Source organism: Leptodactylus fuscus, chromosome 5 (assembly GCF_031893055.1).
Source record: "Leptodactylus fuscus isolate aLepFus1 chromosome 5, aLepFus1.hap2, whole genome shotgun sequence".
NCBI classification, from domain to species: Eukaryota; Metazoa; Chordata; class Amphibia; order Anura; family Leptodactylidae; genus Leptodactylus; species Leptodactylus fuscus.
The window spans coordinates 183,085,114-183,112,802 of record NC_134269.1 but is presented as its reverse complement, the minus strand read 5'-3'; the positions used below and the strand labels follow the sequence as shown (position 1 = coordinate 183,112,802).

The following is a 27,689-nucleotide window of genomic DNA, read 5'->3' as shown; positions in this document are numbered from 1 at the left end:
ATGACACCTACAGCAAGAAATAACTGTCAAATTAGCTCAATTATTCCGCAACCAAGAGGAAATCGAGCTGCCAAAACAGCATGGTTCTTTATTGTTCTTTGTATTCTCTCTCTGTACCTACTTGGAATGGGAAATTACACAAGGAGTCAAATTGCCTATGCAATGGCAGTTCATTGTCTACTTGCACAAAGCTGTCACTTCCTTTTTGGCCTATGTGAGTTTTGTGAAGAACTTGCTCATATTCAAACCAGGTAATGATCCAGTATATTACTGTTAAATCTCCTTTCATATTAAATACTCTGTTTGCTTATGCTCTTTTCATATGTCCATTGTGGCTTCTGTTCATAAGGGAAGCCTCAGCACTGTACCAGATGTGTCCCAAAGCACTTGTCTTATTATAGTGTCTATTAAGGTTTGTGGTTTCTGAACTAAGCTACTGAAGCATAAGTGAACATATACTTTATAGCCACAACAATTTAGATATCTTACCACTATTTAGATGTCCCAAAGGTGAATGATCGCGTATAGGCCATTAGAGGTCCACAAGCTCCTCACTTTGTGCACAGGATCACAGTCTGTATTCATGAAAGGCTGTCTTCAAGTTTAGGTTTATTCTGAAATGGGAAAAAAAAAATCCTTTAGGTCTTGCTAACTTGCAAGCATGCAACTGTTTAATATATCATCGGCAGCAGAAAAAAAGAATTGAAAACAACTCAGCTTACAGTGGCTATATAAGCAAATATATATTTGCAATGGCTATAACTTTAATATGAGTTTTATTAAATTATGAATTCATAATCCCCCCACTCCCTCTAGCAGAATTTGGGTATGGTAGGTATGGGCTTATCAAATACATGCTTTGTTCTATTACCATATTACTGTTTTGTATTTTATAAAAAATAAATAATAAGATAAATCATTAAAACATAGACAAATGAGGCTTAACACGATTCAGGGGTATACAGAGGATCCTCTTCCTCAGGAGATGAAGCATAGTTGTTGCAATAAACCATCTTCATACGCATTCGAATAAAACAATCTGGCAAATAAATTGGCATGTGGTGGTGAAATTATGGGGTGGGGTGTGAAAGCAATGCAATCCTAGTTTCCATCTCGCATTAGGAGTGGGTTTGGAACACCATGGTTTATGTACAAGATGCTTCCAGCCTAGAAACCCCATAACATTGAGCTTTTATATTTAATCCTTTCATTAAAAAGGTTGTGCCATCAATAAAAATGGGAAGAAGTAAACACAATATGCATTTTAGTAACTTTGTAAAAAGGGTTTCCTCTCGGATATATCACAATTACCTGTTTTTAATAGTACCCCCTGTGCTCAAAATGTATAGGTCTGTGCAGGGCCCTTGGGCAACAGAACCCCAGTGGGCCCCTTTTGGAGTAACTCATACACACTGCAGCAAAAAAACAATCAAAATTGGGAGGTTTTTTTTGCTGAGGGAGACGTATGGAATGGACTGCCAGTAGAAGTAGATAAAATCTGTTCGGACATTGGAAAGTAAAGAAGAATTTGTGGCGGACATTTGCCCCGGATTCTTCTTTATTTTCTTACCCCAGCAAAACATTAGCATTCTGTTGCATTTTTCCACCACTGATTAAGCCCAAATGAATCAGCCAATCTAACCAGTGGGGAGTCTCAAGCCGCGGCCTCTGAATCAGCTGCAGACTCTGCGGCAATATTCAGCAGGACGCTTTTTTCCCCAGCTTTATCCAGTTTCAATAGGAGGCAAAATGAAGGAGGAATCTGCTGCTGGTGTGAAATCCGCTCCAAAATCAGTGCCAGATTCCACCGTGTGAACAGGACCTAATACTGTTAATAGGGTCACTCCACAGTGGCCCCCACACAGTATTATATGATCCACAGTTGCCCCACACAGCATTATGTGCTCTGCAGTGGCCCACATACAGTATTATATGCTCCTAAGACCCCCCTCCCCCAGAGCTGGTGCTATTATTATATTCCAGGTTCTCCTCAGACCCCAAAGTATAATAATCAGAGGCCCAGGGAAAGTGATTAAAATTAACAAACACCTTAACACAAAAACTCACCTTACCTCATCTCTCCTTGGAATCCTCACTCCTTCCTCTCTCCTTTTCTTCCTTGTGACTGAGGGCCTGCTGGGGCCTGTGATTGGGCCTCAGTGGTCACATGGGGCATGATGAAATAATTACACCGATGCGCTCCATGTGACCACTGGGGCCCAATCACTGGCCCCAGCTGAGAGGCCTGGGGAGCAGGAACTCAGTCACCAGCCGGAACAGCTCTGAAGTGGATGCTGAGTTCTGGACAGGTGAGTATAAGTATTTTTTTTATTTTTAATCACCTTCCTTAGTCTGGCATCTAATGGAAAGGGATCTGGTCCGATCTACATTAGCAATATGTATTGTAGTCGGGAAACCAGGCTTTCCCTAATCGGTATCATGGTGGTCCTGTACCCTATGCGACTGCGGAGTGGTCCCCCTCAAGAGCTTGGGGCCCCGGCACTTTCTTGGGTATCTCAGCCCTGATTGACGCCGGCCTTGGGTCTGTGCATGTCTAGTGAGTTAGTTAGTTAGTTAGTTGTGCATGCCCATAGAATGTATTACAGCTTCTTCTGTAACCTCAATAAAAAAGTATAGATATTATTTAGGCTGGTCATAGACTTCTGCTTCTCAGAAGAAAGACCCAACATGTACATCAGCATTTATAACAGTAGAAACTAAATGCCCTGATAGACTGATAGAGACTCCTAGCACTGAGGGAAAATGCAGTTAGAGAAGCACCCGCACCCCTATTGAACACCAATTGAGTGTTATTACAAGCAGATAATTGCAACAAGGAAAGGTCATGCATGGTGAAAAAAGTCCCTGTACCAGTTTCTTCCTAATGAGAGACATGTCGAGATCTCTCACACAGCTAGTCAGTATCCTAATCTGGACAAATATGAGGCAAAAACCTTTCTGGAAGAGTCGTACTGGCTTGGTTATTATTTCCAGATTATGCCCTCAGGTTTCTCTGAAAATCAGGTATTCACCTGTGGGGAGCTACTTTCCAAAAAGTAGGTGCTAGGAGAAAATCCCTCTTTTTCATTTATGAGGTTTATTTTTATTCTTTACCCAAGACATATATATAAGCCGTTGAATTCTCACTTCTTTTTCTTTGCTATTGATGGTATTGCTGACCCTTGGCTGGAGACTGGCTTAACCAGGTCATATGGATTGAATGAATCCTTTACTTATGGGAATCATAGGGAGTACTTATATTACTTATATCTAGATGTGAGCTCACCTTGCCCCCTACACCCACCCACCAGGGCAGTAAGAGACTTTTGTTAGGCCTAATCTGATTTTGGTTGACAATAGAAGTGCTGTCTCTTATAGCATCTTCTTTTATTTCTTTTTACTAGCCTCTGCCCACGACTTCGTCTGTGGGTTGTTGGCGTCGATAATGCCCGTGATTGCTCTGGCATTTCAGAAGCTCGCTGGGATGCCATATAATGAGCGTGTTGTTGGCATTGATAATCCACCTGCTCCGGTGTTTCGGCAGCTGTCAAGCTGGCTGCCGCTGAACTCATTCCTTGCGCTATGCCCGTGATTGTTCCAGCATCTCAGCAGCTCGCTGGGATGCCGATGTTGGTGCCGATGGTCCCCGTGAGCTCCGCTTGAAGAGAACTCTGTTGACCTCTGTCTACGTTCATAGCTGTCATTTTAGAATTGTGCAACAAATTAGATTTTTGTTTTCCCGACATGTTTAAAAGTAGCAAACTGCCGATTTGGATTAAAGGTGATTTCCCATCCAGTGTGTCAATATGTTGCCAGGAGCTAATCAGATAATATGCAAATGTATGTACAGAATCCCTGAGAGTTAGCATGTGTTTATATAGAGAGATAACAGACCTGGCTGAGATAAGGCTGCTGCAAGACCAGTGAAATATAGTATGTGAACATAAATTCATAACAGTCGTGAAACCATGTCATTTACTGGGATAAAAAATAGCCTATGTTTTAATTGAGGTTACAATCTATGTGCCAAATTTCATTCAAATCCGTTCAGCCAGTTTTGCGTGATTGACTCACAAACATCCAAAAACAAAAACTTTCACATTTATAATATTAGTAGGGTAGGATTTATTTTGCATATTTCTTCCCAATTACTAAAATGTCTTTGCTAGAGCATTAATGTTATCCTTCATTGGAAATAAGGGACCTAGTCCAAAGACCCCACTGAGCAGGCCCATATTATTATGTCTTTTACATCAAAAGTTTACAATAGACACTATGCATTCTGACTCAGGAATGAGTCAGGCTTCCAGCTGTTGTCAAACTACACTATCCAGCATGACTAGAGCATGCTGGGAGTTATAGTTTCACAATAGCTGGAGGTTGCTGAACCTTTTCTAGCTGTATGTGTATCACACTTCTAGACAGTGAATTATTATCTACAGCAAGCCTGATTTCACTGCCCCAGGTTCCAGGCATGTCATCTTCTACAGCCATCGCTTGGCAATACTTAATATTATACTTGTTTTCCGCTGTTCAACCATGCAAACTAATTTCCATGAAGTCCACGATGTATAGTTCTTATTCAGTCTTAAACTTTTTAAGTCATACAACAGACAACTTTTCTCTGCATATATCAGCTTGGTACATTTGTAGTGCTGAGTTAAAAAAGTAGAAGAAACTAGAATTTGAAGAATTAACAAAAAACTAAAACTAATGACAAAGAAATATATATATATATATATATATATATATATATATATATATTTTTTTTTTTAAAAAAAACCATTCTCAATTTTCAAAAGGTATCATGGAGAATACCTGAAAACATTACAAGCGAGTATCAGTACCAGGAACACGTTATTAATGATGATGACAGCCATTTTCTGCTACATTCTTTATAATGAAGACCCTTTACCAGGAATGATTAATGTGGTGTTGCTGTTGCTTTGTAATTTGCTATGCGTCTGTTGTGGACTTAAGGTATGTAACAACTTTTATCTTGTGTCTCAAGGTGTATAATTTTTTAGAAGTTTATATGTATAAATGTTGTAATGTTTTTTTCAATATGATTTGGTTAAATAGCTGGACCCTAAGTCAACCCCCAAGTAAAGAAACGGGAGGTGGGTAAAAAAGTGAGTCAATACTTAATAATTCGCTGCTGACCTGTAACTTGCAAGCAGAGAAAAGTTGTGTAGGATTGAGGAAAAAGTTATATCAGCATTTTTTTTTTTAACACAGGGAAATCTAGCTGTTCACTGTTTGGCTGCCATTGAGTGGGGAAGTGAGCGACTTTCCATTGTCTTTGGTAGTATTCTGGCTGTAAATATGCATACACTCTGGCTGTAACTTCTGTAAATATAAAAACAGTAATGGTAGAAAAGAAGGGCATGGATGAACACACTGATACTGTATAAGTGTATAAAAGGGTTTATTCACTTTGGATGGATTCTCCTTAGGACATCATGTGCTAGGGTCCCAGACTCCCACAGATCAGCTGTTTCAGGACAGCATGGCTCCTGCTAATGTTAACATTTTGAGAACTGTGCTACTCACTTGCCGTATAAAGTATAGTGGTAAATTTAGGTACTGCAGCGTTATCCCATACACTTCAATGGACATTATAAGCCAGTAAGCAAATAATGCCAAAAACGTTCCGACAAGATTGCATATGGCTAGATCCTAGCTGTAGGTGCCAAGAAGCATGTGAGTGTGACTTTTAGCATTCCCTTTAATGATTAGGAGCTCAGATGTTTTCATACTAATTTTGTATGCAATATGATTGTGTGTTGGGCAAACCTCAAGAAAAAGTCGTACTCGCTTTCTCTGGGCTTCACAGTAGCATCAGATACAGGTCCCTGTCCTTTTTGAGCCTTTTCCAGCCACCTGAATTACGACAGCAGCCCTGGGGGACCATTGAGGTCTGTCATTGGTCCTCAGTGGTTACAATGTCAGAGGTGTGAGCATGACTTTTGGTTATGTATATGCATCTCTCCTTATTATACTCTGGGGTCTCTTGAGATATAATAAATGGTGAACACCAAACATTTTTGAATAATTTGTAATGAACCCAGCTTGCTACAAACTGGTTTGCTCATCACTGGAGCATACTGTATACCCTGAATACAGCACGTTCAGAGACATTGTAACTTGAAAGAGGACCTTTCACCTCCTGGGGCATATGCAGTGTAATACATCGCTAGAAAGCCGACAGTGCACTGAATTCAGCACACAAATCGGCTTTCATGTTCTGTGCTCTCGGTGAAGAGCTATCAGTGCTCAGAACGGGAAAGCTGATAGTGTGCTGAATTCAGCACACTGTCGGTTTTCTAGCGTTATATTACACTGCATGTGCCCCAGGAGGTTGTTGGGGGAGAATCCCTGGGGTAGATGCCATCGGTATCCGAATTTGGAAAAGTTGAGTACGAGTGCTCAGGAAATCACTGACACAGACATACACTCAGATGCAGTATTCAAGTGATCTCATTTAATGACGGGAAAAAGGTAGTTTAAGTACAATTCAGACAAAGAGTTGGCTTGGCTATTCTAATTAGTATAACATGATTGGTTATAGAGTTATAAGATAAGGCTGGCACATGACTATTGGCTGGGGCCTAATGTAATCTACATCTCATAACTTTCCAAACTGGGATGGACTTTCTCATGAAACAAAGAAGGATATAAAACACTTGTGTGTGAGCTGACATCTTAGATTTTCGGACTATAAGACGCACTTTTTTTCCTCCAAATATGGGAGGAAAATGGGGGTGTATCTTATAGTCCAAATGCAGCAGGTAAATCACTGTGTGCTGCGCTGCTGTGAGGACGACGAGGCAAGTTCACAAGTAGATAAGATACTACTGTACATTGACTTGTCTATGTACAGTAATATCTATCTACTCGTGAACTTTGTTCAACTTACCTGCTGCCGCTGCCCCCTGCTGGTCCGATCCTCTGTCCTTCATGTGGCTTCAGAGCGCCCTGCGCCCCGCCCCAGCTCCCTAGACTAGTATTATAGAGAAGGCGGGGCTTAGGAGAGTGTGGGTGAGTACTGAGAGGGGAGACGTGAGTGATGCACTCACGTCTCCCCGCCAACACTCTGCAGCCGCACCAAGCCCCGCCTACTCCCTGCATCGGACCAAGAAGAACTGGGAGCTGCAGCTGTGCAGGTAAGCAGAACCCGGGGAGTGGGGTCTTAAAGATGGCGGCCGCTCCTGCAGAGCGGTTGCCATAGCTACTGAGTCTCCGCTGTACAGGAGACCCAATAGCTATGGCAATCGCTCTGCAAGAGCGGCCAAAAGTCTTAAGAGCTAATGCCCGCAATCAGGCATTACTATTACTGGTGTTACTACTAGCCAACCTGTTACTGTGCCACACGGGAGCCTCCCCTGACCAACCTCAGTAGTAATATTGAGCATCTCCCATAAACTGCAATACAATTGTATTGCAGTCTATGGGACTTGCGATCAAATGATTGCAAGTTCAAAACTATATATATATATATATATATATATATATATATATATATATATATATATATATATATATATAGTTCAAATCACCCCCATATCCCTAGAATACATATGTAACAAAAACATTACTGTTGAAACACATACACATTTGGTATCCCTGTGTCCAAAAACCCTCAGCTCTATTTACATTGTTGAAATATTATATTATTATGTTATTAAATATTTTACAAATTTTTTTGCTTCAAAATTTTTTTCCCCTATTTTCCTCCTCTAAAACCTTAGTGCATCTTATGGTCCGGTGCATCTTATAGTCCAAAACTATACACTCTCAGTGACCTCATCTCATAGTATATGTGTTAGGATACAATATGGATGACATATTAATAATAGAGTTTATAGAACAAAATGGCGGATTCATGGCTTGCCCCTCACAAGGTGAAAGGTTCTCTTTAAATGGCTCTAATTCTGGAGCCGCGGTTCTAGAGCTGCGGAGCTTGATCTTGTTTTAAAGCAGGAATCTTGTCAGTAGCCCTCGTAGATTTTGAGATATCACTGGTTAAAGTGGTGGTCGCACTTTTAGTTTAATCAATGTGTAGAACACGAACAACTGACAATGTGGGGAGAGGAGAAAGTATTCTCTTGTGCCATCAGATGATGCCAGGGGAGGGGGTATCATGGACTTTTGTTTAAGATATAAGATACGATAATCCCTTTAATAGTACCACCAAATTCAGTGTGTTACAGCAGCATGGATAATACAGTAATATATTACAAGAAAGAACAAATACAAGTTCATAGCAAATAAAAAAAGATACTAGGAGTCATAGCAACTAAAAAGAAAAGAAGACTTCAGGATAATTTAGCTCTCTGTGAAGAGTGATCTTCACTTAGCCTGATGTTGATTATATAGCCTGACCGCGGTTGGAAGAAAGGACCTCCAATAATGCTCCGTCTCACACTTGGGGTGAAGCAGTCGGTCACTTACAGTGCTGCCTAGTGCTGTCACAATCTCATAAATGGGATGGGAGTTGTTCTCCTGCATGGAGCTCACCATGGACAGTATCCTTCTGTCACCCACCGCCTGTACTGGATCCAGGGGGCTCCACAGGACAGAGCTGGCCCTTCTAACCAGTCTGTCAAGTCTGTTTCTGTCCCTGGCTGGTATGCTACTACCCCAGCAAGCTACTCCGAAGAAGATGGATGTTGCCACTACAGAGTTGAAAAAGTCCCTAAGAAGTGTCCCGTGGACTCCAAAGGCCCTCAGCCTCCTGAGCAGGTAGAGACTGCTGTGACCCTTTCTGTGCAGCGCATCCAGGCGATTGGCCCAGTCCAACTTATTATTCAGGAGCACACCCAGGTACTTATAGTTCTTGACTATCTCAATGCATGTCCCCTGGATCTCCACCGGATTCAGAGTATTTCTCCACTTACTAAAGTCCGCCACCATCTCCTTGGTCTTCCCAGCATTAATCTTGAGGCAATTCTGCTGGCACCATTCCACGTTCTGGTTTAAGTCTCTCTACTCCCCATCATCTCAGTCTGTGTTGAGGCCTACTACAATGACTCCCCCCCCCCCTCCATTATGAGTCAGAAGCATACTTGCCACTTAACCCCTTATATGCTGCAATGCTGAAGTCGTTTTACAGATGGTTATTGAAAAAAATAAAAAACACAGAATTGTTATTACCACATCCATAACGCCTAAAATAAAAGTACATTATTTATTCTCCATGATAAACAACATGTGTTAAAATTCAGATGCCAGAATAGATGTTTTCTGATCATATCACCTCTGAAAAAGTAATTAAAACTGATCAAAAATCTTATGCACTCAGTAAATACAAGGTCTCATAAAGTTGTACTGAAATATAATGTAAAAGTTATGAAAACTGGTTGGGGGCTAACAGTTTTAGATCACTAATGTGTTAAAATGTTTAAGGCACCAGAGCTATGTGCCAATAATTTTTATTTTATCCATAAATTCAAAATCTGCAATAAAAAAGTAACAGTTTTTGGAGGGTTTTTGCAATTTTAGGGCCCCACATTTTCCAAATGCAGCTTTTCCTGCAGTGTTTTGTTTTTTTTCTGCAATGTGTGGTTGGGATTAGCCAGAAACTTTTTCACTTTGCAGGTGCAAAAGAGTGGGCAGCACAGGCAGGTACAGTGATCTTGATGGGGTTATGGTTTTACATCATCTGCAAAACAGAAGAAGTTGTTGCAGGACAATTTTATGGTCCAGCTAGTAAAAGATCCAACTGGAGGGGATGCTTAGCTGGATCTGAAGTTTTACAGTAACATGGGATTTGGAAATGTCACAGTTGGTGAAAAGGTTTGTACAGTAATAGTGACCATAATCTAATGAGATTTAATTTTATTGACAAATAGTGATACAGATTAACTTTGGTCCTTAACACACTTTTGGGCTGTGTCCTCAAGGGGTTAACATCCAGTGTGGGGAAACTGAATCTAAACTGACTGTATATAATATTATAAGTATAAGCATGGTTTTACTATGGACAGAAGTTGTCATACTAAACTGATTTGTTTTATGAAGAGGTGCATAGACGTCTGGACAGAGGGGAGGCTGTGGATACAGTGTACCTGGACTTTCCTTCATAGTTGTTTCATGGGTAAAAATTAAGTCCATTCTGCAAATAAGACTGCAGAATAACACAAATCTGTCCAATTCTAGTAAAGCAGTTTCTTATGACTTGAACAATATACAACAATATCTCATTTGGCTATTAACAACACTAAAATTTCTTTTTTTAGGACCCAACACAAGCAGTGATATCTGAAATAACTGAAAAGAGACAGTTAAATGTGGCTCATGGGCTTGCTTGGTCCTATTATGTTGGATACTTAAAATTTGTCTTGCCAGGTAGGAAACTTTGCTGGAAACATTTTATGACGAGTCTCTTATTTTATATTTCTGCTGTATCTCAGGGTGTCCAGGTGCCAAAAAACTGGAATTTACAACAACTAGTAGTTTTCTGGCGTAAATTAAAAATACGGCTGCCACTCGGGAGTTGTTTGGCTGCCGTAGCTGCTGGGTGTCTGCTGTTTTATACAGCAGCCACCGTCATTAATACCCGCGATCGGTACATGCTCTGATCGCAGCCATTAACCCTGTCAGCTTTGACTGAGGCTCCATTTTATTGGCAGCTTGTGGGCACTGACATTTTACTGGGGATTGCTAGCATCATGACAGCCAGGAGCCTTATCAAGGCACCCAGGCCTGTCTTTCATTATTTTCTTTACATAGAGTAGCCTGCAATAGAACTGTCAATTTTTTGCAATGCATTAGCATTGTAATGCATTGCATTAGTGATCATGCACCCTGTGGTTCAAGACCCATAGGGGGTCTAATAGATGCAAAAAATATATTAAAAGAAATATATATAAAAAAAAAATACTAAAAGTTCAAATCACCCCCTTTCCCTAGAACATATATAATAGTACTTAAATACTGTGAAACACCTACACATTAGGTATCCTTGTGTCTGAGTGTCTGAAAACACCTGGTCTACAGATCTAAAAAAAAAATAATTCCCATATGGCAAACGCTGTAGTGGGGGGGACCCCAAAACTGTCAAACTGATGTTTTTTTCACTGTTTTGCCTCTGATAAAAATGTTAATAAAAAGTAATCGAAGCCATAGCAATTCCCCAATATGGTATAACTAAAAAGAACACCTAGTCCCTCAAAAATAGATGCCCTATGCATCCCTGTACATGGGGATAGATTTTGTTAAGAGGTTAAAATGTAAATAAAACCATATACATTTGGTATCCTCGGAATTGTACCGAATTGTAGAATACAGATGACATGTCATTTTGGCTGCAGAGTGAATGCCGTAAAAACAAAGCCCGTAAGAATGTCACACAAATGCGATGGCACAAATCTACCATGCATTACTGCATGCTGTTCAGCTAAAAAATCAAGATCTGAAGAAGGGCTGGAATAACCTGTTTGATTCCTATACCCCGAAATGCGTCATTCAATTAAATAAATACTTACCTTTGTTGAAGCTACCAGTGTTGGTCCTGAGTGAGCGCGATCAATTAACATCGTTTTGGTATATCCAAAATCCATTCTTTAGTCGCTCAAGTTGATATGCTGCCAAGATACTCGGTACATCAGTCTGAGCACATATGCTTTTGTGACGTAAATATCATCCGTTCCTCCAAAGATCCGCAAGAAGCGCGGTTTTTCTTGTTTACAATTCAACAACATCAGGATCACAGCGAATCTTTGCCACCAAGGTCTCTATGCACAAGGCAAAGATCAAAGGGGAAAGAAAACACCCCTGGCGAATGCCATTCTGGATGGAGAAAGAGGAGGAGGAAGCGTGGGGAAGGCTGATGGCTGCCGAGGGGTGGATAGCCGCCAAAAAAGGTCCCGAAAACCCGAAGGCTTTCAGGGTTTCCTGCATAAATGACCAGTTAAGGTGGTCAAAGACCTTTTTGGCGTCTAAGCTCAGAAGGAGCGTTGGGATAGAGTTATGGTTGGCTACTTCCACTAAGTCCACAGCCCTCCTAGTATTGTCGCAACCTTGACGGCAGGGTACGAAGCCGACTTAGTCTTTGTGGATAAGAAGAGGAAGCCAAGCATTAAGTCTATTGGCCAAAAGTTTGGTAAAGAGCTTTAAGTCAGTATTTAATAAGGCTATCGGACGGTAATTAGCACAGTGCTGGGGGGTCTTTACCTGGCTTAGGGATCAGTGTAAGGAGAAAGCCAGACATCGAGGGAGGGATCGGAGAGCCAGAACAAAAGGAATTAAATAGAGTCAGGAGATGACTAGAGAGCTCGTTCTGGAAAACTTTATAGTAATAATAAGTAATCTGTCTGGACCTGGGGATTTACCATTGGGGAGGTCCTTGAGAACATCTGTCAATTCCTCGGACATAATAGGAGAATTCAGAGAAGCTAAAGCGGAGGAGGAAAGGAGAGGGAGATGGCAGTCCGCTAGATAGTCAGCTAATCTAGAGGGACTGTCCGCCTGGGCCAAGGTCTTCGGAGGGGGCAAGATACTGTATACAGCTTAGAGTAGTAGGACCGGAAGGCCAGAGCAACGGCGTCCGTATAATGCTGAAGGACACCTGCGGAATCATACACAGAGTGGGGAGTGGAAGAGGACCTCTGATCTCTGAGGGCCTTAGCCAAAAGAGTGTGGGGTTTTATTACCCCGTTCAAATTACCACTGGCGAGAGTAAAGAAGAAGGCGTTGTACATGGCGGCTCTCCAGAGACCGGAGATCCGCCCTGGCAAGCACCAGGCGGCGAAGGACCCCCAGGGATGGGTGGGCTGCTAGGGAAGTCTCCAGGGAAGAGATCCGAGTACGGAGAAGATGCTCCTGGCCTGTCTATCTTTTTTAAGTTTAGAGGCTAGCGCGATACAGTGGCCCCTCATCACAGCCTTATGGGATTCCCAGAGCACCGCAGGAGAGTCCACGGAGCCCAGGTTGTCACAAAAATAGTCAGTGAGATGGGAACGCAGGACTTCTAGTGAAGTGGGAGATTTAAGCAGAGATTTAAGACGCCAGTGACAGCGGGGCAGGGGAGAGGGTGACAACTACTGGGGCGTGATCGGACCACGAAAGGGTACCAATATTGGCATCAGCGAGCTGGCGGAGGGCCGGCGCATTTCCAAAGAAATAATCAATACGCGTGTGCATGTTGTGGGGGTGGGAAAAGAAAGTATAGGAATGGGCCGTGGGGTTGTCCACCCGCCAGAGGTCATAGAGGGAGCGAGAGTGAATTAGCTGACGAAATTCTAGAGCCAAGAGGGCCTGTTGGCGGGGGGCTGGGGTTGACAGGGAGGCGATCCACCCGCTCCGAGAAAATCAAATAGAAGTTGCCGCCGATCAGCTAAGTCGCAGAAAGGAAATCTGACCAGAGATTACATAATAGAGGTTACATAATATGATGGGGAAACCATGGAGGAGGCCCTCCAGGATAACAAAGCGACCTCCCAGATCGAGGTGTGACGCTGTTACCGAGATTGGACACGAGCGAGACAGAAGTATAGCGACCCCCGCCCTGTGACGATCATGGAAAACAGAAAAAGAATTGGGGAAGTAATGCTTGGAAAAATTAAACGTTCCCGTATGATCGAAGTGGGTCTCCTGCAGAAAGGCTACATCAGCACGGAGAGAGCGGAGTTCCCTAAGAACAAGACGCCTCTTAGCGTCAGAGCCCAGGCCCTTAACATTAGCTGTCACACATCTAACCATGGGGGCCTAACCCATGGACCAGAGAACCTCACAAGGTACCAGAGGGGGAAAGGCCAACATAAAGCATCAAGGAAGTGGAGCCGACAGGAGACCTCCGAAAGAGCAACTGCAGGACATGGAGGATCCGTTCTTGGTCTCCTGGAAGGAGCGGTAGGGGAAAGCAATTTGTGCCTCTTGGGCCTCTGCACAGTCCAGACTTGGGGCAGAGGCGGAGACGGCAGTTCCCATTTAGGAAGATCCGGGGTAGTAATATCCAGGGATGCACAGAAGGGTTCCAGATCCGAGTAGGTTCTGAGAGTAGCAGAGCGGCCCTTATGTCTGGCCATTAGAGCAAAGGGGAAGCCCCAGCGATAGGGGATCTGATGATCACGGAGGAGCTGGAGTAGGGGACGAAGATACCTCCTTTTCTGCAATGTGATCAGCGAGAGATCCTGATAAAGTTGAATCTTGGCCCCCTCAAAGTCAATGTCATTCAGTCTGCGAGCCTTAGACAGTATAGCCTCTTTCACAGCAAAGTCATGAACACAGCAAAACACATCGCGTGGGGTAGGGCCAGAACCTTTTGGACGGAGAGCTCTGTGGGCCCTGTCCAGTTTGATATTGTGAGACGGAGGTTCCTGCAAAACAGAATTAAAGATTGCTTCCAACGTAACATGGAGATTCTCCTCATGAGTAGCTTCCAGCAGCCCCTTGTCTCTAATGTTGTTCCTTCTGCCCCTGTTGTCCAAGTCCTCTGGCACTGCATGTCACTAAAGGCCTGGGAGTGGGAAGAAACAGTGTCCTGAAGCTGGGAAAGACAGGAGCAGGTCTGGTCATGGTCATCCTCCAGAGATTTGACCCGATTGACAATGTGTTGAAAGTCTTGCCTCAAAGCAGCAATTTCAGTGCGTATTTCTGTATGGCAAGCAGCAGTAACATTAGCAACCAGAGAAGCGAAATCCTCTTTAGAGGAGAGTTGAGCAAGGTATTCCAACCACGGCGGTGGTGAAGAGGCCATAATAGGAGGCTGAGATAGCATAGGAGGAGAAGGCTGTGTAACAATGGCATAGGGAGTAAGGGATGGAGTCGCCCCAATATCAGCATCCTTATTCATGCATCCTGTGCCTGTGACAGAGGAGAGTGCAGCAGCAGGGGGCAGCTGGGATGAGAAAGCCCCCAGAGCAGAGTGAGGTGGTGAGGAGCCCTGTGAGGGGATTGTGGAGGGCATGTGGGCTGCTGATTCCCCTAAGAGTGCAGGCAGGAGCCCCAGGGGAGTCGGAAGACGTTGGGGGAGCGGGAGAAGGGCAGAAGATGGAGCAGGGCCCGCACTTCCCTTGTCTTGTACCTGCATGGAGGAGGCTGCTATAGCCCAGGAGGAATGCTGTAGGGCTGGAGGATGCAAGTCTGGTGGAGTCACTGAGGGGGAGTGCTGAGGAGAAGCTCGTCCTACCAGGGGATGCGAGGAGGCTGCGGAGGAAGCAGCCGCCGGGACATCGGGAGCTGAAGGAGGCAGCGCGGCCTGGTGGCAAAATGCCCGCTGCCGCATGGAAGACCGGAGCGCCGAGGGACCCGTCTGCAGGAAAGCGGTAAGGTAGGCTGGTAGGCTGAGGAGGAGACCCTGGTGATTTTTCTGCCCTTGGAGAGGGAGTAGCAGTGGGTCCCGATAGCTGTGCTGACAGGGTAGGAGCGCAGAGGAGATGCAACCTACTCCATTGACATCCTGGCCACAGCTCCAGTTAACTACTTTTTAATGCGTATAGGTTTCTGTTCATGGGGTGCCTAAGCGTTCTCCCTGAATGGAAACCCTAATGCAGATGTGAACTGGGCCTAAGTCTGGGGCCCCACGTGGCATAGACCCTGCTTTTTTATGCATCTATGTGAATCCAGCCATTAGGATGCAGAATTTAAAGTTCTATTAAATAATGTTTGGTTTATATTACATTGAATTTCTTTAATATAATTAAAATCTAGTTTAAAGTGATTATATGTGTATTCAGTTACCGAATTGTGACGTTGGTACGGTATCTTAGAATTTAGGGCCTCACTCAAAAACTTGCCTAGGGCCCCATTTTGCCTAAAACCGACCCTTTATATATGACACTATATATAATTGGAGTTTTGCTTTAGCACTTCACCGAGTAGGCTATTAATATCACATTTTGATGTTAGAAACTGATGATTACACATCTCTAGTTAAATAGAAGTTTGCTGAAAGGTCCTTATCCTGTCCCACCCCCAGACTAACAGCAGTGCTTCCTCTTTATTTGGTAGTGGCTGTCTGCATTATACTGTACTATAGGCATAAAAGGAAAGAGCTCTTATTTCTCAAAATCCTTTTCACATTCCAATAAAAAAAACAGTGTTACCAGCATACAAAAAGAAGAGCAAAAGACACCACTGTGGTTATACCGTACTATGTCAAAGCAAGTTTAGACATAATAGAAAGGTCAGATGCTGTAAATCTTATGTTTGAAGAGAATGAGGAAGTTTTATATCAACCAAACAATGGTGAACAGGAAATGCCACCTTAACCATCAAAAAGTGGTTTCGCAGCTAAGGTGTGAAAAAAAAAGAAAAAAAGAAAAAAATGACTAAATATCATAAAAAAGTTTCCCAACAAGCAACTTTTTTTTTTCAAACTTGAGCAACCATGCTGACAAACCTTCACTGTAACTATGATTTCCAAGATATGCACTACATAACTTCTTTACATTTTAAGCCCATGGTGGTCAAAATTGGTGGTAATGAAACATGACTGTCTGCTTCACTGATGAAAACTGCATTTCCCAGTGAACCTTGCTTTGTGTGGTTCCTACCTGCCGCACTGGCCTTTTTTCTTAACAAAAATTATTTATGCACTGCACATAGTTAACTAACTGTCTGTCAAGTTCAACCCAGGGATGGGAAACTGCATTACTGAAGGGAAGAGTGAAGGTAATAAGTATTTTGGGGCCACACGGTGGCTCAGTAGTTAGCACTGCAGCCTTGCAGCGCTGGGGTCCTGGTGTTCAATCCCGCCAAAGGCAAAAAGCCATCTGCAAGGAGTTTGTATGTTCTCCCTGTGTTTGCATGGATTTCTATCCCATATTTCAAAAAGACATACTGATAGGAAAACAAAAAAGCACATTTTGAGCTCTATGTGGGGAGGGAGGAGGGGCTAAGTGCACGGGAGCGAGCCTGGAGGGGGGTAGTTTACACCTTGGGGCGGGGGGGGGGGGGAGGGCCACCAATACAGACCCGGCATCCGCTGTAATAGAGAGGCAGATGCCGGGGAGTGTAGACACCGGCACAGGTGAAGCCAGCAGCGGTAGAAGCGATGCTGCTATTCCGCTCCTCCGCCCCTCCCTCCCCTCCGGAATATCAGCATCACTCCTGCTGCTGCTGACTTCACCTGTGCCGGCGTCTACACTCCCCGGCATCCACCTCTCTATTACAGCGGATGCTGGGTCTGTATTGGTGGCCCCTTCCCCCGCCCCCAAAGTGTAAACTACCCCCCTCCAGGCTCGCTCCCGTGCACTTAGCCCCTCCTCCCTCCCCCCTGAGAGCAGGCAGATACATCACTTGACTTATGACCAGATAAGTCAAGGGATGTGTAAAAAAAAAAAATGAATAAAGTGATATAGTGGACAAACAAAGCAGTTTTGCTGAAGCAATGTATTTAGGAGAAGTCTTACATTCACATTAATAAGCAGTATACATAGGATCCTTGTGATGGGACAACCCTTTAAGCAGTGGTAGGAAAAGGGAGATTTGTGGGTTTTCTAGTGAAATATAATTTTTGGCTAATTGTTTTCAGTGGCAGATAAAGATATTTTGCAAATTACTTTTATATGAAATATGTTTTTTTGTGAGACTACCTTTTTAGTATGTTTAGGAGTCATAGTACAGCACCCGTGACTTTGTTCTTTTATGTTATCACAGTGACTTTAAATAGTCTTATAATTTCAAAGAGTTACATCCTACTAATATTATAAGTGTGAAAGTTTGTGTGTTTGGATGTTTGTGAGTTTAGATGTTTGTTCCCCAATCACGCTAAAACGCCTGGACGGATTTGCGTGCAATTTTCCACAAACATAGCTTTCCCTTAGGATTGAGTCACAGGATACTTTTGGTGCCACTAAACAACATGGCTTCCTAGCAGGAGACTCACAAAAGCAGGACTCCTAGCCCCAGCTATAGACAAACACACACTGCCTGCCATTTCCTGCCTCAACCTGCCTGCACACTCCTTACTGTCACCTCAGGAGAAGCCCTCACTCTACTCACTCACATTTACATATAGCTTTCCACTATATAACAGATCACATTGTCTGTATCACTACATACACAATACAACACATCACATTGTCTGTATCACTACATACACAATACAACGCATCACATTGTCTGTATCACTACATACACAATACAACGCATCACATTGTCTGTATCACTACATACACAATACAACGCATCACATTGTCTGTATCACTACATAAACAATACAACGCATACACAATACAACGCATCACATTGTCTGTATCACTACATACACAATACAACGCATACACAATACAACGCATCACATTGTCTGTATCACTACATACACAATACAACGCATACACAATACAACGCATCACATTGTCTGTATCACTACATACACAATACAATGCATCACAGTGTCTGTATCACTACATACACAATACAACGCATCACATTGTCTGTATCACTACATACACATTACAACACATCACATTGTCTGTATTACTACATACACAATATAACACATCACATTGTCTGTATTACTACATACACAATATAACACATCACATTGTCTGTATTACTACATACACAATATAACACATCACATTGTCTGTATCACTACATACACAATATAACACATCACATTGTCTGTATTACTACATACACAATATAACACATCACATTTGCTATCCCACCAAACTTTTTAAAGCACTTTTACAGTTTCACACGTCTGTGTCAACCCCCAATTCTCAAATCACCGCAGACGAAGTCGCGGGTAAAAGCTAGTTATCTCATAAATTGTACACATGTTCAGTCAGATCCAAAAATCTACAGAAACATAGTTTAGTTATATAGTTACATAGTAGATGAGGTTAGATGAAGACATCAGTCCATCAAGTCCAACCTATAACCCTACACTCACCTACAGTGTTGATCCAAGGGAAGGCAAAAAAAAAAAACCCCATGAGGCTCATGCCAATATCCCCATTTCAGGGCAAAAAATTCCTTCCCAACTCCAATCTGGCAGTCAGTATAAAAACCCTAGATCAAAGATTAGGACTGACAAACTTACACATGTCCTATACTCTGCAATGGCCCTGTAAAGTACATTTGAGGGCTCTATATTTTGTGGTTAATAAATAATATCCAATGGCTGAGATGTAATATTAAAATGGTTACTGTATATAAATTGCTGTACAGGAATATTTATATAATTCATCTCAAATTTCTCAGCATCTAAATCATTCAATCTAATTATTATAAACTTGTTTTATAGCTTTGAAAAACTTGGTAAAAGAATTCAATGAACAGAACAATAATTTATTGAGGTCTCCAGAAACTTTGAAGCTGTATATTTTAATGCCTTTAAGCTGCAAAATATATAAGGACTTGAAAGAGGAAGATGAAAACATAACATTTATTAAAGAAATTCCTCCACTCCGCATCGATCGAGCTGGTATCAGAGCAAGAGTATTCAAAAACAATGTGTATCGCATTCTGGATGCCGAGCACCGGGTATGTTGCATTTTATTCATACTGTTTACTGGCATATTTAGATTTCAAAATGTTGATATAACACAATACAGTACAGTACTCTATCAGCACTATACTGAGATGTGGGTAAAGAATTCAGCATATTTAATCCAAGTATAGTTAATGGTCAGTTCTTCTCTGTCAGACTTGCTAACTTTTGAAAATTGCCTTCAGAGAGAGACAGGCTAGTGGTGCATGTATTTCAGAAAAATATCTAATTTCATGACATCTTCTTACTTGCCATGTCCTCTATTCACAGATTAAAAGTTCAATCAAAATAGTGCAACATGTACTAATATCCCATTACTTGCTCCCATGCAGAATTATGCCCCTTTATTTGTTCTCACATAGTAAAATTCTCCTGGTGACCAACAAACAGTTCAATGACCCCATGGTGCCCCCACAGAGTATAATGCCATCTTGTATCCTCACCACACATTATAATGCCACCTGTGGCACTCACAACACAGTATTATGCCCTTCATGCAGTATAGGCACAAGCTCTGTAGTTTCATAGAGAAATGTGACTTTGTTCTCGCTACACTGCTGCTCCTGTATAGTGGAAGAGAAATTAATTTGTAAGTAACACAGGATTCTGTCTACAAGACATAATAGTTCTCAGTCTCAATAAGATGACATCTCTTCTGCTCTGGAGCGCTGTATGTTAGAGCCATCAGGCAGGGTACCTGTTGCATGCAGAACAATCTATCAATATCCCTGGGTTGAGGGAGAGTTCTGGCTACATGGGAGATTTGCTAGATCTTCCAGATGTTTGAGAGGTCGCCCCTCTTTTTGGGAGCCTCCCAGATATTCCAGGAGAACCTTTCAAGTTTGTTCTATTTCACTTTCCATTATACAGCTCACAAAATTAAACAGATCTGCATTATTGTTAAACAATGTTCCCCATCATGTGTTTTTCAACCCCCACCATATTTACTACCACAGTAAACACATTGACGTAAAGAACTACAATAGTGGGTTAAAACAATGGACATGATAAAAACATCCACTTACTGATAGCCATTTATTTTCAGCTGTTTCCCATAAATCTAGGTTTGTAATACCTGAAATACCTGCGACTGAAAATACCCGTCTACAAACTTATAAAATATTTTTCCCGTACGGTAAGTGCCGTAGCGGGAAAATAAATAATAAAAAAAGTGCCAAATCGCCATTTTTTCACTGTTTCTCTTTTGATAAAAATTTTAATAAAAAGTGATCAAAACAACAGTCATTCCCCAAAATGGTAGAATTAAAAAGCACACCTGGCCCTACAAAAAAAAGACACCCTATGCATCCCTGTACATGGAAATATACAAAAGTTACGGGTGTCTGAATATGGTAACTTTTAGAAAACTTTTTTTTGTAAAGTTTTAGATTTTTGTTAAAAGGGTTAAACCATATAAATTTGGTATCCCCAAAATCGTATCAAAACATAGAATACACGTGACATGTCATGTTAGCTGCACAGTAAACTCCGCAAAAACAAAGCCCATAAAAGTTGCACAAATGCTTTTTTTTTTTCAAATCCACCCCATTATGAATGTTTTTTTTCCAAAAAAAAAACATTGTACAGAATAATAAGGTAGCATCATGAAGAACAATTTGTCCTGCAAACATTAAGACCTCACATGGCTTTGGGAACAGAAAAAAAAAACAAAGTTATGGGGTTTGGTAGGTGGGGAGTCAAAAAAATGAAAATTGAAAAATGTCATCACTGGGATGGGGTTAAAGGGAAGTTTCCAGGTCTATACAGTCTGCTGTAGCAAAAAGAAAAAAAAAAAAAACGCAGCGAAAAAAGTGACGTTAAACGTGAAAAAAAACCTCATTGTGTAAAGATTACATTTCCTAATTCCTGTAGTAGATTTTTTTTTAATCCTTTTTTGTTTGTTTTATTTAAAAGCGAGAGTGTGTTTTCAAATTTTTAAAAAAATAAATAAAAAATCAATATTACTTCCGTCTGCGCCGTTCACTTCTATTTTGCTGATGGACCTTGTTTACCTGACTGCAGGGTTGAAATCAGGTTGACAGCACATGACTACTGAAGTCAATCAATAGCTTCACCAATCAAGTGTTTGGCTGCAGCAGTCTGGAGCTATCAATGTGATGTTTACAATGACTTGCTGTGAAGGCAGGTTTTTAGTTGCAAGGGTCACACATTCTTTGAACCTGACATCTTATCATCTGACATCTTCTTATATTTTGCTCTATTGTAGGAAGTGCAGTACCGGTCTCATGACAGACACTTATTGCACTCAGCTGACTTCCCCAACCACAGAGGGTTCCAACAGGGAGTTCACCCTCACAATTACATGAGGGAATGGGCATAGGCCCAAGGGAATAGTGTGTCTGGGCGGGTGGACAGGGTGACAGGAGTAAAGTTAACGCTGTTCCAGAACCAGAGATGTCCCAAGATGAGGAAACTAAGAAGGAGATGAGGAATCTCCCAAATAGAGTATAGTGTTAGAGAGTACATGAGCGACTGCCAGAATGTAGCAATACCTCAAGGTCCGGGGGCTTTAGAGTATGGCTTTGGGAGATGTCAGTACTCAGGAAAAGGACCCAGGAAAGAGAGGAGATAGCCAGGTGTGCAGGGCTCAGAGCGTGTTGGGGTACAATTTACATCGGCCTGTACATCACAGTTGTACATAGTTGGAAGTTATCTAATAAAACTAACTGAGCTCATTTTTTCCGTCCAAACTGTGTGTAACTCTTTGGATTAATTTGCTGCATAATTTCATAATACAACACAAAAGTGGTTTCTTAGTTTTATTATATGTCATCAATACCATGACTGCTGATAGACTGAACGTGTTTGTCCCTGGTCATCTATTTCGGCATGATTATGTATTCTTGTAGCTCTTAGCTTTACTCCTTTTTTTTTTGTTCACATGTGACAGCCATACTACTGTATAGCAGAGTATGCTACACCTCTTGCATCCCTGTATGAAATGTCAAATATAGCCAGTGCTGGCTTTAGCAGAGAGGATCGCATGGAGCAAGCCAAACTGTTCTACCGCACATTGAAGGATATACTGGAAAGTTCACTTGAATGCCACAACACTTTTCGATTAGTGATATATAACGGTAAAGTAAACTACTCTCAATCTATATTTTATACAAATGTATCTTCAACATTATTTCAATATTTGCTACCATTTACATAGCAAGAGCAAAATGCATTTGTCTGAAGTGTTCTTTGGAATCTTCATACTACTGGTAACTTATATTGGGAAACATCTGGAATGCTTCTGCAGATCTTCATGTTTTCTGCTATTGTATTATCTCCCAAACAGCATCGGCCATTGCGTTTAGAGGAAAGAAAGAAATATTAATTTGCATGACTATGGGAAGGAAGTATGCTCTTTTGTTGTAAACCATAGTCATTTATGCTGGATGAATTGTAATAAATTCATCTAGAATTGAGGAACGGGGGGATTCCACATCTCTGCTAGTACCAAGATTATTTGATGATAAAGAGATTGACAACAACAATAGAGAAGAGAATAGCTTTGTATTTTAAAGGGGTTCAATCATTAGAATTCCCTTTTTTTAACTAAGTACATGTAGGAATAGCCTTAAGAAAGGCTATTCTATTCTTAACCTCTATTATTCTGATCCATGCCAACATTCCTTTCTTCCATATGTACACAAGTTTTCAGACAGCACAGGGGATGTTCCCTTGCGCTCATACAGCACATGGGTCGTACCCTGTGCTGTCTGAAAACTCTCTAGCGACACCTACATCTCCTTCTCCCGACCGCCTCTTCTCATGCGTCACCTTCATGTCTTCATCCAAAAGTGCCGACTTTTTGGCGCTTTTGAATGCAGACACGAAAGTGACACGGGAGAAGAGGCGGTTCAGAGAAGAAGATGGAGACGTCACTGGAAAGTTTTCAAACAGCACAGAGGACGCCCCCAGTGCTGTCTGAAAACTCATTTACATATGGAAGAAAGAAGACATTTCTCAGGAACGGCAGCACGGATCAGAATAATAAAGGTAAGAGAAGAATAGCCTTTCTTAAGGCTATCCCTACACGAACTTAGTTAAAAAAGGGAATTCTAATGATAGAATCTCTTTTAAAGTACATTATACACATTCGGGTAGAAATAAAGGGACTATGAACAATGCATTTTTAACCCCTAAGTGATACTGCCACTTATGGCCTTAATGGCACGCCAATTATTTTCATTAGTTGTTAGTTAACATTTTTAAGCTATAACTATTTTATTTTTCTATTATCCACACATTGCAGAAATAAACTCTGTGGCAGATGCACTGTGGTTTTTTTCTTTCTTTTTTTAAAAGGGATGTTCACTACTGTTTTGAACATCCATTGTGGACTTCTATCATAAGATGAGAGTTAGACTTGGTTTACATGGGGTTTTATGGACCGGATTTTGATGCAGAATCCACCTCAAACAAAAACACCCCCCATTTATTTATTATGTTTACTTACAGTCCTATGAAAAAGTTTGGGCACCCCTATTAATCTTAATCATTTTTAGTTCTAAATATTTTGGTGTTTGCAACAGCCATTTCAGTTTGATATATCTAATAACTGATGGACACAGTAATATTTCAGGATTGAAATGAGGTTTATTGTACTAACAGAAAATGCGCAATATGCATTAAACCAAAATTTGACCGGTGCAAAAATATGGGCACCTCAACAGAAAAGTGACATTAATATTTAGTACATCCTCCTTTTGCAAAGATAACAGCCTCTAGTCGCTTCCTGTAGCTTTTAATCAGTTCCTGGATCCTGGATGAAGGTATTTTGGACCATTTCTTTCTACAAAACAATTCAAGTTCAGTTAAGTTTGATGGTCGCCGAACATGGACAGCCCGCTCTCAAATGATCTGAAAACAAAGATTGTTCAACATAGTTGTTCAGGGGAAGGATACAAAACGTTGTCTCAGAGATTTAACCTGTCAGTTTCCACTGTGAGGAACATAGTAAGGAAATGGAAGACCACAGGGACAGGTCTTGTTAAGCCCAGAAGTGGCAGGCCAAGAAAAATATCAGAAAGGCAGAGAAGAAGAATGGTGAGAACAGTCAAGGACAATCCACAGACCACCTCCAAAGAGCTGCAGCATCATCTTGCTGCAGATGGTGTCACTGTGCATCGGTCAACTATACAGCGCACTTTGCACAAATAGAAGCTGTATGGGAGAGTGATGAGAAAGAAGCCGTTTCTGCACGTATGCCACAAATAGAGTTGCCTGAGGTATGAAAAAGCACATTTGGACAAGGCAGCTTCATTTTGGAAACAAAAATTGAGTTGTTTGGTTATAAAAAAAGGCGTTATGCATGGCGTCCAAAAAGAAACAGCATTCCAAGAAAAACACATGCTACCCACTGTAAAATTTGGTGGAGGTTCCATCATGCTTTGGGGCTGTGTGGCCAATGCCGGCATCGGGAATCTTGTTAAAGTTGAGGGTCGCATGGATTCCACTCAGTATCAGCAGATTCTTGAGAATAATGTTCAAGAATCAGTGACGAAGTTGAAGTTACGCCGGGGATGGATATTTCAGCAAGACAATGATCCAAAACACCGCTCCAAATCCTCAGGCATTCATGCAGAGGAACAATTACAATGTTCTGGAATGGCCATCCCAGTCCCCAGACCTGAATATCATTGAACATCTGTGGGATGATTTGAAGTGGGCTGTCCATGCTCGGCGACCATCTAACTTAACTGAACTTGAATTGTTTGTCCAAAATACCTTTATCCAGGATCCAGGAACTGATTAAAAGCTACAGGAAGCGACTAGAGGCTGTTATCTTTGCAAAAGGAGGATGTACTAAATATTAATGTCACTTTTCTGTTGAGGTGCCCATACTTTTGCATCGGTCAAATTTTGGTTTAATGCATATTGCGCATTTTCTGTTAGTACAATAAACCTCATTTCAATCCAGAAATATTACTGTGTCCATCAGTTATTAGATATATCAAACTGAAATGGCTGTTGCAAATACCAAAATATTTAGAACTAAAAATGATTAAGATTAATAGGGGTTCCCAAACTTTTTCATAGGACTGTATATAGCGCCATCATATTCCGCAGAGCTTTACAGATATTGTCAGTCACTATATATATAGGGCTCACAATCTACATTCCCTATCAGTAAGTCTTTGGTGTGTGGGAGGAAACCGGAGTACCCAGAGGAAACCCACGCTAACACGAGGAGAACACACAAACGCCTTGCAGATGTTGCCCTTGGCAGGATTTGAACCTAGGACTCCAGCGCTGCAAGGCTGCAGTGCTAACCACTGAGCCACCGTGCTGCCCCCATTGACTTCAATGGGAGCCATTCACTTCCTTTCTCTGTGAGCAGTTTCTTCCCGTTGGCGGAAAAAAAAAGCGAGCTGTCCTTTCTTGCTGCGGAGCAACACTTCCTCCCAACTAGGCCAATTCATTTGGGCCTAATCCAGAGTGGAATGCTGCGACTGGCGGAATGCCGCGGCAGTCGTGCTAGCCGAGGGAGGCGTTTTTTGGACCTGATTCTGAGGCGGATTCTCGCGTCAAAATCTAGTCCAAAAATTCCTGTGTGAACCAGCCTAAGGGGGCATTCACACGGAGTAATGCCGGGCGTGTATCACAGCCGAACACGCCGGCGCTACGGCAGGCTGCCGAACACTTCCCATTCACTTCAATGGGAGCGCTCGTAACAGCAGACTGCCGAACACTTCCCATTCACTTCAATGGGAGCGCTCGTAACAGCGGTGTTACGAGCGCTCCCATTGAAGTGAATGGGAAGTGTTCGGCAGCCTGCCGTAGCGCCGGCGTGTACGGCTGTGATACACGCCCGGCGTTACTCCATGTGAATGCCCCCTAACAGTCTTCTGTTCCTTTTCAATCTATGACATGACGGAAACTTAGTTCCGTCATGTCTTGTTACTTCCTTGTTTGTTTATTTTTGTAATGGAAGAAAATATCCTGAATTCAATACTTTTTCTTCCGTCAGAAAAGTTATATAAAAATGATGGAAGAAACCTTTTAACATGTATTTTTTTTAAATAGTAAAAATTTTTTTGTAGCTCACTGTTTAAAGATAATCCATATAGAAACAGCTTCAGGGTGCACGGGCTACTCTGCGCTTGAAGAGTGAATTGAAGCAATGCATGTAGAGAGAACAAGTCAGCATCTCACTGAAGTTTAGTAAAATATAACTTTTAATCTATTCAAACTAAAAATAAATACATACAGTAGAAAAAAGAAAAGAAAAAAATCCAAAAAGATCCCCTAAAAAACACTGACGCGTTTCGAGACACAAGGTCTCTCATAGCGCATGATTTATTTTTGGGTTTTAACATTCATTCTCTCTTCTACCGTGTTTCCGCGAAAATAAGACAGTGTCTTATATTAAATTGTCACCCCAAATATAAGACCTGTCTTATTTTCGGGGGACGTCTTATTACAACTGGCAGTCATGCCGGGACTTCCTTAGTGGAGCGTCAGCATGACTGCCGGTTGTAGGTAGTGTAGGGGAGGGGGGGGGGGAAGGTATCATACTTACCTTTCCCTTCTTCCTAGCAGCGCTGGTGCTGCTGTTCGTCCCGGCAGTGGTGGGTGGGGCTTAGCGGAGCTTTCGTGGGCGGGGCTTAGCGATCCCCACTTCACTGACACAGAAGCCGTGCTCTGTGCTCCACGTGCACAGGAAATCCTGCTGCTGCCTCTTCTGTATGCCGGCTGCTGCCTCTGAGATGAGCTGGGAGAGCTCATCCTACAACAGCAAAGACAGCAGCTGGCTTTGCTGTGCACACGGAGCACAGAGCATGGCATCCAGCTGGCTGCTGTGTCAGTGAAAGGGGATCGCTTAGCCACGCCCATGAAAGCCTCGCTAAGCCCCACCCCCCAAAACCCCGCCCACTACTGCGTGCATGCCTTATTTTCGGGGGGTGCCTTATATTAGGCAAATCAACAGAAACACCCCACATGCCTTACTTTTGGGGGTGTCGTACTTTCGGGGAAACACAGACATGTGAATAAAGATTCTGTAATAGATTAATAGATATCACCTATTGCACTTAAAAGGAATGATATTACTTAACCAATCATTCATTATTTCCTTTCAGACTCTTCAATTACTGAAGACTCACAAGAGAATCTCCTGTCCAGAATAATACTGAAACATTTAAAGCAGCAACATTCTGAGGAATATGATCTTGAATTTAGAACATTAAGGAGTGACTAAATATCTGTGTAATATGGTTTCCAAATA

General features: G+C 42.0%; 1 protein-coding gene across 1 annotated transcript; it reads left to right on the top strand.

Annotated features, from left to right (window-relative positions):
* STING1 (stimulator of interferon response cGAMP interactor 1) lies at nucleotides 1-27,689 on the top strand. The gene is made up of 6 exons (XM_075274904.1): nucleotides 1-251; nucleotides 4,803-4,980; nucleotides 10,242-10,350; nucleotides 19,202-19,440; nucleotides 22,359-22,545; nucleotides 27,544-27,689. Exons 1-6 carry the CDS (start codon nucleotides 1-3, stop codon nucleotides 27,660-27,662), a joined length of 1,083 nt encoding a protein of 360 aa, XP_075131005.1. The 3' UTR covers nucleotides 27,663-27,689.

Bases quoted from the DNA above. Each gene is read 5' to 3' on its own strand.
- STING1 (XM_075274904.1), top strand. From the start codon at position 1: ATGACACCTACAGCAAGAAATAACTGTCAAATTAGCTCAATTATTCCG. The intron at 252-4,802 runs GTAATGATCCAG...AATTTTCAAAAG, and splicing joins CTTGCTCATATTCAAACCAG to GTATCATGGAGAATACCTGA. The intron at 10,351-19,201 runs GTAGGAAACTTT...CTTGTTTTATAG, and splicing joins CTTAAAATTTGTCTTGCCAG to CTTTGAAAAACTTGGTAAAA.